General features: G+C 37.4%; 1 protein-coding gene across 1 annotated transcript in view; it reads right to left on the bottom strand.

Annotated features, from left to right (window-relative positions):
• Window positions 1–10221: 10221 nt before the first annotated feature.
• MLIP (muscular LMNA interacting protein) overlaps window positions 10222–16713 on the bottom strand; it is a 99993-nt gene continuing 93501 nt past the window's right edge. Inside the window, exon 14 of the mRNA XM_062488544.1 lies at window positions 10222–10248. Coding sequence (XP_062344528.1) covers window positions 10222–10248 — 27 coding nt within the window. The remainder of the gene's footprint in view (window positions 10249–16713) is intronic.

The following is a 16713-nucleotide window of genomic DNA, read 5'->3' as shown; positions in this document are numbered from 1 at the left end:
TCTTGTGCCTCTAGAAGCCTTTTTTGAGGCTTGTTGTCATTCACTTTCTCAGCAAATGTTCATTTACTTTAAATATAGTAGCTCCAGTTAGCAATCAGGAAGGAATCTGAACAGAAAGCTGCAGACTACAGTTTTCTAGGAAGACTCTGCATGTGTTAATTATTAGTCAGATGTGTTGTAAACTGATTTATTTGCCCAAGATACCGAGATACTGGAAATAGAGCCACAACTATGTATTCATCATCATGAAACTTTGGTGAGATCTCTTGCAAGTGAGAAAGTTTATAGCAAAGTTTCAACATAAACAAAATACACATGATCCAGTATTTTAGTTCTATACTTCAGACTTCTAAAATCAAAATAATGTGAGGAATGTGTACATGATGTCAAAGGAAGCTCTCTGTCTTTTCGTGTACCTATAACAAGCATGTTTTCCACAGGATTCGAAAACCTTCAAATTTAGATTGTAGCTCATCTAAATTTTCCTTTCTGGTAAGCAGGGTGACATCACTGCAGTAAAATTATTCTGCATCCGCTGTTTCAATTTTATTTCCAGTGATTTAGCTTACCCTTATATGCTTCATTTTTTCACTTGTTTTACTAAGAGCAAATTCAGAAAAAAATCAGGTGATACTCAGTATAAACTATTCCTCAAAGGTATTATTTTAATGTTTGCATTTCTGTAGTCAAAATGAACTTGGCAGTCATTCTAATTAACATAATAAATGCCCACTGAAAAGGGCTCATTCCTATTTAAAAAGTAAATGGCTGTATTTATATATATAAAGAAAAAAAAGTCGATATCAAGGATAAGTCTTACAGCCTTTGCTACTTGATCTGTAATCTCCAGGTTTTTGAACAGAGGGCTTAAAGAAATATGTGGTACTGTTGTCAAAATAAAAAGATTCCGAAAAAAGTACCAAAGAACTGTGAAGTTCCTACCAGAGTTAGTACAAAAGGCTTAATTGAAATAAAAAACCCCATGCACAATTTCAAATCTGAACAAGACAATTTAAGTCTCCAAAGCTGAACAAGCAGATGTAAAAACCAGTCAGCCTTCTGCCTCTGTTTCTTAGTAAGTGAAAGGAACCTGGAGAGGTTGATGGCGGGTTGTTTTCTAGGGAATTAAGGGGATTTTTCCCTTTGTGACTTCAGCTGGGCTTCATGGGAAGGCACAGCATCAAAAGGCAGATACTTTTAAAAACACAGCCAGTGTGGATTCATTGTCATGAATCGTAGAGTCATTAAGAGGCAAAGTGTGTGTATGTTTATATATTAGGGCTTATAATCCAAACATTGAAGTTTTCAGTAAGATTTTTTTGCCAGCAATGCTTTTATTGGACCTGCCTCCTGCGCTGTACTTGTCACAACTAAGGAGCTGCAGATGAGGGCAAATTACATCTGACCACAAAATTTTTGTTTTTCTCACTTGCAGGCAATCTTCTGTGTGAAAGATAACAGAGAGGCCAAGGTCAGGAACAGGCAATCACTGTCCATCACATTAATAGTACTTAAATATTAGCCTTCACATCTGCTCTGCCTTTTTTTTTTTTACTGTTTTGTTCATAATAGAAAAATCTGGACAACCTTAATTCTGTCACTGACTGCAATGATGCAGCAAATATAAGGCATATGAGAAAGGATATATTCATGGAAACAGTGAAGTGCTCTCTGGAAATTATAACTCATTTCTTTTCCTTACATCTGTCAGCTCCGTCAGCTCCAAGAGAATGACCTCTGATTTGCACTGACATTAGCAAAATTCAAATCTCCTTTGTATTACAAAATTTCAGAAATACTTTTATCTAGTTATCTCCTTGCTCTGGAAGCATAGAAAGAATAAGTGGTAAATGTCTGCCAGTTGGATTAACTGAATAGGCATATCTCTTTTTAACTTTAAAGACCTGCTGATGATAAACCACAGGCAAGGAATTTGCTTGGAAATAATTTCAGCTCATTTACACAGGAGTTAGATTTCTTTTAAATGAACACAAAAATGAATTTGTGTTCTAAGCACCTTTAACCCGTTTTTGCCACTTGATGGCTTCTGATCATACCTTAAAAAAACCCACAAATCCACAAAACTATTCTGTTGTGCTTCAGCAAACTGACTTTTTTAGTATTTTCCTCTGTAAGCTAAGCAGCTCTGTCTTTGCTGTGTGAGAGCATGCACTGAATTATCTGTAACAATTTAGAAACAGCTATATGTAATCCTTTTATTCTGTTGAAGATTAGTCTGTTCCAAGCATAACAGCTCCCCTACGATTTTGAATTAGGGTCCTAGTACTAGTTCTAGTTGGCACAGTTAAGTGCAAGAATGTTTGTCTAGTTCGTTTTTCAGTAGTTCTCAATGTTTACACTCAAGCTTCAGAAAACACCACACTTTTTGCAGAAATTCAAATATTAATACCACTGAATGATTGACAAAGTAACAAATTGAAAATAATTTAAAAAAAAAAGCCAAAACGTCCAAGAATCTCTTTAAAGCTGGACCAGGTTTGTTTCACAGCCTTTTTTTCAAAATCTGTCCAAATTTGTCTGACTGAGCCTACTGGGCATCATAAAAATCTCATCACCTTCATAGAAGGGTAGGATAGTAGTGTTTGGCAAGACTTTTGGTGCTGAAGGTGACTCCCAGGATGGACAGCAGGGCCCACCCCATCAGACAACCATGACATGTTCCCTTCTCCTGGCTGCCACAAGCAGACGAGCCAAGCCTTGTGCAGGGTGAATTGCAGTACTATGATTTATTCCTTATGCCAGGAAAATGAAGGGACACTTGGCCAGCTAAGGAAGAAATCACAATGCCAGACCCCAGGTCAGTCATTTACCAGGAGGCAGAGCTCAGTGCATCAGAGGATCCATGTAATTTCTTATCTCCAGTTTAAACTCTGTAACGATACCGTCCATCCCTTTTATTTAATTCAAATGGAAATTTAGCTGGTGACTCCTAGCACAGGATGCATCATTGGTTTCTAATGGCCACAATACTTTATGCTTACTACTCTTCTTCAATAATGGTAGCAATGCAGTGGAAGTTTTCAAGGCAAAACTACTTCAAGAAATGTTGTATTACACAATGTATTCTCTCTGCCTTGTACTAATGGCAGAATAGGATTCAGCCTCCCAAGTTGTGAATGACTAGCTCCTACATGTGTTTATGCAGAGACAAGCTGTGTGTTGAAGTGATTTTTCTCACTGTCAATTCAGTCTTTGTATGTTTGGAGCAGAAATAAGAATGGGGAATGCCTTCACCTTATTTGACAAGAGCCTGGCAGCACACTGCTGTGCATTTTTGGTGTGGTAGAAAGCAGTGCCACTTTTAATTCAAAATTTCAGGGCTGCTTATCTCAAGTCTTGTGATGCTAATAGAGTTACATGTAACTGAGAATAACGGTCACATATGTGACAAATTTCATCAGATGTCTGAGTCCTGTCAGAGTGTGCCTTATGCACAGTCTCTGACACCAGTTCTCCCAATTCATCAGATATTTGAATCAACAGATCAGGGCCAGAGGCAGAGGAAGAGCAACTGACCCAAACTGTGCATGCCAAAAAAATCCCATTCCTCACACACAGAAATGCAGACACATGAATGTCCAAGAGTTCAGAGCCAACAACCACAGGTAAAAGGAAATTACTTTATAGGTGTTACATATATACATTACATGGTTTACTATCTTTTATTATTATTATCATCATTATTTGTAACTTTTTCTTGTGTCCCCTGCCCAGTTGTTTTCGGGCAGGGGAAAGTTACAAGGTTTGTTAGTGCTGGCCTCTCAGGCACTCGGCTTCATGGTTTCTCACAGAAACCTGTAGTTTCCAGCCAGCAGAAAAACACCGGGAGAGCAGCTCAGACTTTTTCCACAGGCTTTATTATCATCCATGAAGGGGTCAGGCTACAAATCCAAAGATGGGGGATCACACATGTACTTTTATAGGGTTTGGGGGGATCACAAGTAAACCAATGGAAAACAGGGTTAACACATTTTGGCCAACTACATTATCTTTCTTTGTTTGGGACAACCAATTATAAAGAATCAAACCTAACCAATAATATTCTAAAAAGATAAGAAGAAGAGCTTACATTTTTTCTAACATGAGTCATTCTAAGCAGATAGTTTTTTTATCTCAAAGGAGATGCCAGGGGCCCCTCACAGGGATGTCTGCAGAAGGATTCGTCTCATCTGCAATTATTATCATTATTATTATCATTATTATTATGAGGTTGCTATGGCCTCACAGCCTTTTTGCTCTACCCACCACTGTAATTGACCATGCATATTTCCCAAGCCAGATGCCTCACTTGGTCAACCTCGAGGAAGCAGGTGCCATCTCATTCTTCTTGCCAGCCATGCTCTTGCCCTGTGTCAAGGTCAGGCCACTCTGGGTTCAGCCCAGTGAAGCCTGTGAAGAGTGGGGCACCCTGTGCACGAACCAGCACAGTGCCCATGTAGTCATACAACTGCAGGTGCTCTCCTAAATGGTGTTTCACTAGGACTTGCAGAACAGGTAGCAGCAGTCATTGTGGCTCATACCTGAATAGGAACCTCCCAGGAAACACAATCAGGCATGGAAATTTGGCAGTGACCTCAATATAGGATAGACCACATGCCACCTTCATTATGCCATCAGTGCAGACACTGAACATATTAACTATTGTGAACATATTAATCTGTGCATGGCTGCATTTAGTTTCAGAGAGATGATGTTGAATGTGAACTTGCCAATCCCAAACCTCATCAGTGTCAGAGATGAGGGAGACAAGGACTATATGTCCTGTATTTCATTGAGAGTACAAGCTCTCAGAAAGTATTGTGCTGGTGTTGCAAGGAAGCAATGCACATATTGTAGTTCATCTCAGCTGTGTGCTCCTATCTGATGCCACCAGTGAATCTTAGAATCACAGATTCATTAATTTTGGAAAAGACATTTTAGACCACTGAGTCTAGCACTATGTTCTCCACTAAACCATGTCCCCAAGTGCTACATCCACACACCTATTGAACAGTACCTGGCATGGTGAATCCACCACTAACCTCAGCAGCCTATTTCAATGTTTGACCACCCTTTGAGTGAAGAAATGCTTTCCTGATATCCAATCCAAACAACCTGTGGTACAAACTGAGGCCGTTCTTGTCCTATCACTTGCTACTTGGAAGAAGAGACTGACCCCCCCACCTGGCTACAACGTTCTTTCAGGCTGTTGTAGAGTGATGAGTCTCCCCTGAGCCTCCTTTTCTCCAGGATAAACACACACAGCTCCCTCAGCTGCTTCTAGTAAGTCTGTATCTTAATCCTTTTAACAGACCAATCCTCAGTGTTGCCTAGTTGCAACTTTCTGATTCTCTGCTTTCAAGGATTTTTTTATATACCTTAAGGTACAGATTTCTTTTTTTTCCTTTTCTTTCCCTGAGTTGCTACTCTTACCATCCAAACAAAATCCTTCTCTCTGTGCTTTTTCTCACTTTGCATAGCTTTAGCTTGTGAACTCCCTGAGATTTAAGCAATTTTCTCATTAAAATTTAGTCAAGACCACAGACCTGTGCCATACCAAACCAGGCTTTGGATGCCAGCCAGTTGAATCCAGGGACCAAGGGCTGTCCTGATTCTGATCAGCAACCAGATTTTCTCAAGTATGGCACTGTCCAAATACACCTATTGTGCTGGACACATTTCCCTTCTGACCACTTGAGCCAACTTCAATAAGTCATTTTCTTGATGGCTTGAGTTGTAGCACGTAGCAACAAAAGAATCATCACAAGCATGCAGAGGGGGGTGAACATGGCATATCAGACTGCAAGAGAAGTGAGGCAAAAAGGGGATCATAAGCCCTCACTAAATATATGCAGCCATTGTGATTCTGATGGCAATGTGTATTTTACCAGAAAATCATTACTAAAATCAGGGTAAAGGTAACAGAACCTTTAGAACAGAACAGACTAAATATATCACATTACTGATTAAGCAGCATCTATTAATTTTCTAGTACTACAGAAAAAGCAATCACTTTCATGTTATTTTGCTCTGTATAATCTCCCCTGAAATATTTTTTCTCCTAATATTTTTTCCCCTAATACTTTTTCCATCAGTTTCCCAGGATATAACTTCTAGATGGTAATTGCTAATATAATATCATTTTTCATTCATAGGTGGAAGCTGCTTGAACAGAGAGGGAAACTGTTTCTTAAAGCATGCATAGATGAACAAAATCACAAACCTGGAGGTAAACAAAAGGATTTCTCCTTTGTACTTCCTCTAATCCCAGCAGTTGTTTCTCTTGCTTGTGTTCCTTTCACCTATGAGCTTCAGTCTATCTCATGGGATAATTTCAACTTAAACTTAAGCCATGTGAACAATTGTTTCAGCTATGGATCTGGGCTCTACAGAAATGAAATTCAAGAGGCAAAGAAATCTAGGGTTGGAACAAATTCAGAACAAGACAAATGCCTTGAAAAAAAATGGGCAGGAAAGCAGAGTAAGACTTTTGAGAATCACACAGATCACATGGCTTTAAATATGATTTTTTCCCACTTCAGCGCTTCACTGAAACCAAGAAATACTATTAGGTGGGTACCCTTGGTGGGTAGATCTATTACAGCTTCTATAGTGTTTTTAACACATTTATAGTTATAGATGTTTTTATATGTATGAATTTGTATCTATTTTTATTTTTTTATATCTTTTTTGTTCTATTTGTATGTGTTGATTTCTGTCCCGACAAACTCACTCTTGAACTCACTGAAATGCTTTTTCAGTTTTTTTCCACCACCTGGTTAACAGGTATGCCATTCACAAGATCTATACAATTAATGTCTGTTATCTTTCCATTGAGAAAGAAACTAATACAAAAAACACCACCCTTAAATGTGCAGCAATCTTTCCACTCTATTCTTAAAAAATTATATATTACCTATAGAGAGAAAGACCTATTGATTGACTACAGAGTCCAAAGCTTAAAAACAGGCTGGATTGAAGTTACACCAAATCAAAAAGGGCAAAAAGCTGAGTAGCCTATGGACTACACTTAAGCTGGTTTTAATTTTAATGTTTTTCCTTATGGTAATATTTCATAAAATAGTTTGTCACATTAATTCTGATGAAAACAGCAGGGATTCTCATTAAAACATCAATCTTAACCACAATGCATCAGGAGATAAAATGCTCCTGCACTGTGGGACAGGGCTGCAGTGCAAAGGTCCTGAGCATGATGTCAGAGTCACCTGAGGGGTGACTTGTGGTCCAAAGGACCAGGACACTGGGGAGAACTCAGGTAGCTCATGCTAGCATAGACAACCAGCTTCCTTAGACTTTCAGAATGCATTTTGAAAGCAAAGTCTTTAAGGTCCAGGCTTGGACAATATCATGTGGAAGCAGTGCAAGATCAAAAACCCAGTAGCATAAGCTGGGAAGTGGTGTTTCTTCCTGGTGTGCTGGGAATACAGATGGTAATTCTGCCTGCACTCAGCACCTGGCACAGTCAAAGGGGCTATGGTTATTGCATGGCAGGGAAAATCGCTGTGCATGCTCACTGCTGACTGCTGTGGGTGCTGACACAAACAGGAATAATCCCTGGATTGCTTCACAAAATGAAAGTGTCTGTGTGGTGGCAAAATGTGACCGAGTTTAAGCACACAGGAGTATTCCTTCCCCAGCGATGCTGGCATTTGTTCTCAGCTATTTGAAACCCATGGAGCCAGATTTACAGGAGTAAAAACAAGAAACACCCCAAAAAAATAAAAAAACCAAAAAACTTTGCAATAAAAATACAGCTTTATTTAATTTCAACATTTATATTATTTCTAAAGAAAATCTGCTGTGTTATATTGGACATCTCTTAAACCAGCAAGCACTTCAAGAAATGGCATATTCAATGTGTATCTCTGGGGTTAATTATGCTTGTACATGAGATTATTTCTTGAAAGAATATTTGATTGTTATTACTGCCTTGCAACTAGCATACCGGAAGCAAAATTTTTTAAAATCATGCTTTAGATAAGACTGGTGCTTGGATTCCTCCTTAATATAGAAACAGGCTTCAAAATTCAGGTTTAGCTCTTGATCCTAATTTGGGGCTGCAAAAGAAGGATTTTTGCATGAACACAATTTGTCAAAAATACAGATTAGTAAAATGCCTAACATATATTGAGGTCACTTTAGTAAAATGCATAACATATACTGAGGTCACTTAGTTTTCCTAATTTATACAACCTGATGATCTGGCTAACAAATAGAATTAATAGTTTCACAGAAAAAAAAAAAAAAAAAAAAACACCTTAAAGATATATTCAGCCACCTCCTTTGTCCTATAGCTGTGGGAGAAGATGAGAGCTGGTAGATTGTATTTATCTTGTGAGAAGCTTGCCTGTCTTTGCAGCAGCCTGAGGCAAACTGCTTTTAGGACTTAAATTTTCACAGAGCTGTAACTGTTCAATTTCAAATTAAATCCCTCTCTTTGAAATTTAGACCCATTTCTTCTTTTCCTACTCATAGGAAAGATGGAAAAGTGACTAATATCCCTTTATAATAGTCCATTATGAAGAGAGAAACTGCTGTGCCTCTACTCTGTCTTTATTTCTTATCTTCTGTGCGAAGACACTGAAGCCTTTACATCTTTTCTAAATCTCCCATCTGTTTCCACATCCTATGCCACTGATTTGCACTAATAGTGAAAAAAATAGTAATTATCTTCATCATATTAAAAGCATTCCTTTCAACATCTCCCTGAAAGCATCACCTCCTCTACTCAGACTCAGTTTTTCCTCCCCTACAAACCTCAGGTTCTCACCTGCAGTATTATTGCCATTCCTTTTTTGTCTGTACCCTTCATATTTCTTCATATTTTTCTTCAATTAATTGTATCATTTTTATTTCAAGCCATTCTTGTAAATGTAAATGAATTTTTAAAAATTTAAAATCCTGGCTTCCATGCTGCTTGCAAGTCCTCCCAAGTGGACATTAGCTGTAAATTGGGTAAGCCTATTGTCTATGTCATTGAGACAGTAATTAATGGCAAAGTTTTATAGTGCTAGAGCTAGAATACAGCATTCTGGAAGTCTGTGAGATGTTCTCCCACTTAGGCAGCAAACAACTCTTCTCAGAGTCCTGCTTTCCAATCAAGTAGCTATCTACCTTATGTGAATTTAATTTAGTCTGTATCCGCTTTGCTCGCTTAGGGATGTCATGTGAGACTACCTTGAAGATACACCGTATAAAGCACATCCTTATATCTGCTTTGCTGTCACAGAAGGAAATGAGATCAACTTGATAGGATTTGTTTCTGATGTGTTCCTGTGCAAATAATCTTATCTTCTTACCATTCTCTAGATGCTTACAAATGTGTTGTTTAATACTTTGTTCCAGTGCCTTGGAAATGCTGTTAGGACTGAATTTTCTGTGATTCTTTAGGTTTTCCTTTCCTCTTTTGCTTAGACAGAACATTGTGTTTACTTTTCTCCAGTTTTCTGGGAACTTACTCATACTGCTAATCACTAGTGTTTGAGAAATTGCTTAGGTTAAGTAATTTAAAGGTAAATTTCATTAAGCTGTTCCATCCTGATTACTCCAATTTACCCCAGTATTCCTTCAGGTGTTATTTTCCATTTCTCTCCATGATTCTATTCTCAAATTCTTAATAATAATTGAAATAAACTTTTAGTGATAATTAATCTCTTTTCTTGTGAAGACTGAAACAAGGAAAGAGAAAAAAAGGCATTGAACCTTTCGGCCTTTTGAGTATCACCTATTTGCTGACCTCTCTTGCTAAGTACTACATTAAATTAGCTCTCAAGCATAGTACATTATTTGCAGTGTGGTATTGTTTAACTCTAGAAAACCATTCACTTAATGTCAGTATGTGGTTATGTGCTCAAATATAAAAAAATTCACCTTATTTCCCTGACATCCTTTCAAAATCTAATTCCAGAGTATACCTCAATTTCTTCTAACTATTTTGATTGCATCCCACTGAAAATTAACTATATTGTGATTTTATTCTGTCATGCTAAGAATTTGAATTATTCTGAATTGGCATTTATTCATAGAAAATAATTCTCCAAATATAGTCATCTTATTATTCAAACATTTTTTTATTGAATTGTGTACCTAAAGAATCCTATCATCTTTTCAAATGAAATCATAAAGTGACACTGAAGTAGTAACATATTCAAATTGTGACTGTAATCAAATTTTTTAAGATAGTGATACTTACCATCATATCTAAACAGAACCTCTTTCATTGGAAACCTACAGAAAAAAAAATGAAAATAAAAAGCAAAAACAAAGTGAAGAGAATAAGAACTGCAATATGTTATGCAGGAAGAGTTGTAAAAACTGGTTGAAAACTTCATGCAGCACTTCTCTTTTTTTTAATCACTGGTTTGCTGCACTTTTAATTTACAACTCTACTTACTGAACCAAGAATTATTTTTCATGCATTTACATTCTCAGGGAATTCTTCTACACACAGCAAATTTCAACAGACAAGCATCACTTTGACTAATTTCACATCAGAGAACATTTCAGATTCACACTGGTTATCCACTCTCCACATCTTTTTTGAACCTCGTGCTGGGAGGACAGTGCATGTGGCTGCCCTTGTATTCGCGTGACTTAGGTGTTACTTGCTTCTCCCTTAGCAAGGATTTTGCCAGTCTCCTATAATAGCCTGGCACCCAAACGAAGGAGTGGGACAGACTACAGGATGGATCAATAACTATTTGGGAAACAGGTCTAAAAATATAGTATTCAACAGTTCAAAATCTCTGTTCCAGGTGGTGTTTCAGAAGATGCTAGGGTGACATCGCCATCAGAAATCTGAAGAGCCTATATGTCCAGGAAGTCTGCGGATGTTCCTAATTTGGAGGGTGAGAGAGACTGGTATGACAAGGGTATGACTCCCATTCTGGAGGACTTTGCCAGACTGCAGGAACAGGCTAGCAGAAGATTCAAAAACAAAATCCTGCATGGGGCAGGGGACAAGGAGGGATGGAGGAAGTGAATAACCCAAGCAAATGGCACAGGACTGTGGCTGACCGACTGACAGACCGACTGACAGACCGACTGACAGACCGACTGACAGACCGACTGACAGACCGACTGACAGACCGACTGGCAAGCAGCTCTGCCAAGAGGGATGTGAGGTCTAGCTGACTCCACACTGAATGTACATCAGTCCAGCCTTGTTGTGATGAAGGATAACCTCATCTACAGTTGCATTAATTAGAGCATAGCCAGCAGGTTGAAGGAAATTATTCCCCTCTGCTGGGCACTAGAGAGGCTGCATCTGGAACACAGTTTCCATTTTTGAGCCCTCAAAATACAAATAGCTTTTTGCTTAGTCAAGCAAGTAGAAGAAATCAATGGACAACTATCAGGATGATTACAAATGTTTGTTGATTTCTGGGAAAGATGTGTGACAGATGAGGGGTGGCTACAGATAGCACTTGTTTAACCTAAAGAGTAGATTAAGGGTAATCTTTTTTCCCTTCCCAGCCATTTAAGAAAAATTTAACTGAGATTTTCATGGTGAAAGAAAACAAGGCAGAAAGTGGGAAAATTTGAATTAGCCATAAGGAAAAATATTTTATATCATAAGAGTGATCAAACACTATAGCTGATTTTAATCAGATTCTATGATTCTAATTACTTATGCATTACTTAATTACTGAATAATTTAAAAAAGCCTTCTTCAGCCTACAACTATTTTCTAACTAGCTAGTCATGGCAAGTTCTTTTCCTCTAAAACTATTTCTCAGAACTCCTGCCATTCTTTGTGGGGGACTAATAAAACAGCTGTTTCTTAATGCCAGGTCAAATTAGATTCAAATTGCAGTTTGAATCATATACTTATATTTCAAACTTTCTCTTTATTGTTCTTATATTAGTACCCCTTCAGACTTTCAAATGTAAACTTATAAAACTAAAATATTTACAGTAATTATTTTTATGCAATCACCCTTCAAATAAAATTCTCTAAATGCGTATAATGCTTTTTCCTTGTTACAGTATGGTGATCTAATATGTCCTTTCAAGTCAGTAGGCTATAACTGAAAGTTTTTACTTAAAACAAGATATAATTGAAGCTGACTAAAGTATTGCCCAAATACCTGTTGCAATATAAATTTCCTGTTCAACATGTAAAATCTTAAAGAAAAAAAAATTAAAGCATTGTTCAGGTATAAAGTAAGTATAAAGTTTTTCTGCTGATATTTAAAGTTTTTATTTGAGATTCTAGAAGTGTGCATTGTTTTGACCTGCCTTTCTATTTACAGTATCAGAAGACAACAGTTTACTGTTTCAGTGGCCTACTCGATGTAGAGTTTGGAGAATTTGCCACAGCTAACACCTGAAAATCTTACTCATTTAGTAAAAGCAGTAGTTATTCCTATTTTTAATGTTCATTTTCAAGGTCATTAGGTTTTCAGCTAAATGGACTGCTCTAAGTCTATGGAGAGAGCTTAGGGTTGCAGTCTTTGGTTTGGTCAAAATAAACAAAGGGTGGTAAGACCACTACTCCAGAGAGGAATGGGCAGCAATGTTCTGCCATACCAGTCTACACCAGTTCTCCACTGTCTGGGGAACAAGGCTGCAAACTTGTGCAAGACTGAAAGCAAGAAGTGATTAGTACATCCATGACGTGACACATGAAGAGTCCATGTTGCTGTCTCCTAGTAAAACACAAGAAGCAACACTCTTGTTTCCCAACACATCTGGAAAGATCTATTCCAGTGCCAATCGGGAAAAGTAGGTGCTTGCTTTTGAGTGGAAGTGTTTCCAGTAGAGATCCCCCTACTTCCATCAAGTATCTATCACATCCCTGTCCTTGCTTTGACAGGTTGTAATCCTCTTTACAATTGAAAAAGTATTGGGCAGTAGGCAAGCTCTGAATCATTAAAGAATAATTCAGGGTTCAGTGAGGAGGGTGTTTAACTAGAAGAACATCACTTTGCCGTGATAATGCCAATTAGGTTGGAGCTTTTGTTTGAAGCAAAACCCTTTACATAAATTCTTTATAAGAAGGACACTTTCATAAAATGGGTGCGTTTTCCTCTTATATGTAGCATCTATCAATGATTAATACTGCTGTTGACTTCTGAGCAGAAACACTCCTAAAGTAAATAAAGACTAAGAGCAGCGTATAACAGAACTTTGGACCATATTGACGTTTTCACAGAATTTCACATTTCAAGAACTTCTGTTACTTTGCAAAAAAGAGAGTCAGTAAAATCCTGTCGCCAGTGAAGTCAATAGAATCTGCTTTCTCTCATGGGGTCTTTTTATGGATGTTGACTTTAGAAATACTATTGATTACTCAAGTAAATATTGCAGATCTTTCATAAACAACAAACAGATAAAACTGAGAAATTACTCAACTGCAGCAAAAGATTACATGGGACCTGAAGTAATTGTAATGGTAACTGTAATGTCATTTATTAGTAATTGTAATTTTAGACTTGGGATTTTGTAAATCATAGATGAATAAGGGTAACGAGGACATACTTTTAGCCCCTGCAAACAATCGGGTTTTTCCGATTATACAGGTACATGTGCCCCAAGTTCTCTCTAAAGGTTCTGACTCAGAAAAATTCTGAGACTGATTATAACACCATTCACACATCATATCCTGGGCAAACACTAGCTTTGCTTGAAAGGAAGACAGTACATATCAGAAATTACTGGCATATTGCTTGGTTATGTTTCAAACAGTATGCTTCAGACCTCCTCCATTTAAAATGCACTGGCTGTAGAAGAGGATTTCACAAGGAGAAGAATGCAGCTTATTTATTTTCTTACTTTCACAGGGAAGTCACAGGTCTTACTTGGTACATGCCATAACAGAATGATGCTAAAATTACATGAATGCTATTCTTCTAAATACAAAGGTACCTCCATTTTGTTTGTTGGTTTGTTTTTGTTTTGTTGGTTTTTTTTTCTAAATTATCATTTCTAGCGAATACTTTGCTTTGAGGAAAACAATACAAATTACTGAGGAGAAACTACCAGCATATTTCCCTCATTTCCTCTCTCACTCCTTCCTAGAGGTGTTTATATTTCACACAGCATCTGCCCATCCATTTGGATTTTATTTAAATTGCACGAATCACACTTACTTTCTCATTCTGAGGGAGAAACATTGCAGGAGAAGTATGAGCCTATATATAATTTTAGATAAAGAGGGCAGATAATAATTTAGATAATATAAGAAAGTGATCTAAGGGTCTTATGATAGCAGTAAGAGTAATATTGGGCTTATGACTTGGCAGATTTTTTTCCTAATCAGTTCATCATCCAAACAGAATTCACTGATAAAAAGAAGACATTAAATTAGATGGGGATTTGTGGGTTATGAAACTCATAAGGTGGAAATACGGTGTGCACTGTTCCTAGAGTCAAGATAGGTTCCCAAATAAAAATTAACAATGCAGGTCCCTGAAAGATGTTGTGATTTTAAAAATCATCAAGCAAGACCTACCTAGCTTTTTTTACTGTACTGGAAAGGGAAAGCACTATGACATACAATTCTGAAAACCAACCACATAAAAGAGAAAATGGTGAAAATGAGTTGGCTTTTCAGAGACAACTTGACACAACAACTTATCTCCAAGGAGCCACTATGCTCAGATCAGCTCACAAGGCTGTCCCAAATGACTTAAGTTTCTCCCAGTTCTGTGTTGCTCCCCTGTCAGTCTCCAAGACAGAATAAATGTTGTTCTCCTTCTGGATATCAGAGCTGTATGCTTCCATTTCCAGCAATAGATCTCAAGATCAGATGCCTTTGCTCAGTCCTTCTTGACTGAGAACGAGAAAAGGGAGTCATCTCTAGATGCATTTGTGTCTCCTCTGACACCCATTAAACAAACAAAGAGATTGCTCAGCCTTCATGTGGCCAACATGATGTGCTCTGGTCATCTCCTCTTGCTAAAAATGTGATTTAAAATTGGGGGAAATATTAGATCATTTGCTCTGTACAAGTGAGTTGAACAGTTCTACAAAAAATGTTTTCTTTGATTTGTAATAGAGAAAATAGTAAATGTGTCATCTCTTGATGTTACTTCCTGAGCATCTGAGCTGTAAGCCTGACACAATTCTTCCTGATATTTCTACATGGACTGGAGTCTACCTGCATAGCCATAGTTACAAAGTCACATTAGTGTCAGGCCCCAGGGAACCAGCACAAATAGACAGCTTGCTCAGCTGTACAAAATGGTGTCTGACACTTTTTCTTCAACTTTAAAGCTAATTATTTGTATCTAGCTAACTTTGTTTTAAGTCATCCAAAAAGACATAAATGAAAGGAAATACAAAGCACACTGATAAAAGCACTTATGAATCTTCTTTCCCGTTGATTGCCTTTGGTCCTTACAAATGCAACCACAGCTTCATCAGATATAGTTGTTCTACAGGCCATGGTACAAATTCTCCCATTATTGTAATACATTTACACTTTTAAAAAAAAAATGCAGATAGAAATTCTGTTCAAAGTGCTTGTTTAAAATATAAGAGAACTTTTAGAAGACAGTTCTAATATATTTTACCTGCCTTAGAACTGGCCACATTGGCCTCTAACCAAAGGAATTTTTGCACTTTTTTTGTGTCTGACTTTACTATGTCAGTATAAGATCCTTCACTTACTGAATTGATCTTAATAATACATCAGTTAAATTATGTGTCTTGTCTCTTAGAGAATTCGCTTTGAAAATATCTGTCTTTCCATTAGATTTTGAAAAATTCTTCCTTAATGTGCAAATTGCAAAGCAGAAGGATGAGAGACAAGGATCTAGCTACTTGCTTTCCTCTGTTTTCAAATACAGGAAAATCATCTGAATCATCAGAGACTGCAAATGTATACACAGCCACTTAAACAAATACACTTGTAATCATATATGTGTATATATCAACATGTTTTAGTGTTCCTGCTTAATCTCAAAAACAAATTTATCCTCAGAACTATGTAGTCCCTCTCATTGCCTTCTAATGATATACCATTACTTCAGTATTTCTGAAATTTTACAGCTGAGATGGAAAAAAACAACCTATCTGAGAAGACCTGAAAGGTATTCTTAGTCTAACTTCACTTTGTGAGGGCATTTTGGGTCTTTCTTTGAATAGTTCCATAGCAGACACCTGCTTTTGAGAGAATCAAGTAGCTCCTGGGAGGCAGAGGAAAGGGGATTGATGGTGTAGAAACAAGCAGAAATGTCAAAGGCAATGAACAAAGGAGGAGATTTGGAGGGCTGTGATGGAGATTCAAACAAAAAGAGATATGAAATGGCTCCAAGTCTCTGACACCCTGTGCAGAGAGGCCAGGAGTGCACATGAGAATAAGAGACTACAGTCATGCCTATATTCTCCTGGCACAGAACCACAGTCTGTTGATCCACCCAACAAGTGAGATATCAATCTATTTGCATTTCTATTTCCCCCCCCCCCCCCCCCGCCTTTTTCTTTTCAGTTGAGACAAACTCTGAGGATATATTGATATGTTGTCAACAAACTCAGAATTCAGGCAAATCCTCCACTTCCAAAATGCAAAGGGCTTGACCCCAAAACTCCCACAATATTTTTCAAAACTAAAAGGAAGTTACTTATTTGGTAGAAATTATTGGCAAACATCCTGTTTTTAAAATTATTATGGTGCTACTTTCAGACAAACTAGAATCTAATTTTAAAATAATAAATTAAAAATAACCTGTTTATAAATATGTAATT

This window comes from Cinclus cinclus, chromosome 3 (genome assembly GCF_963662255.1).
Source record: "Cinclus cinclus chromosome 3, bCinCin1.1, whole genome shotgun sequence".
NCBI classification, from domain to species: domain Eukaryota; kingdom Metazoa; phylum Chordata; class Aves; order Passeriformes; family Cinclidae; genus Cinclus; species Cinclus cinclus.
The sequence above is the reverse complement of the archived record's forward strand: the minus strand, read 5'-3'. Positions and strand labels throughout refer to the sequence as shown.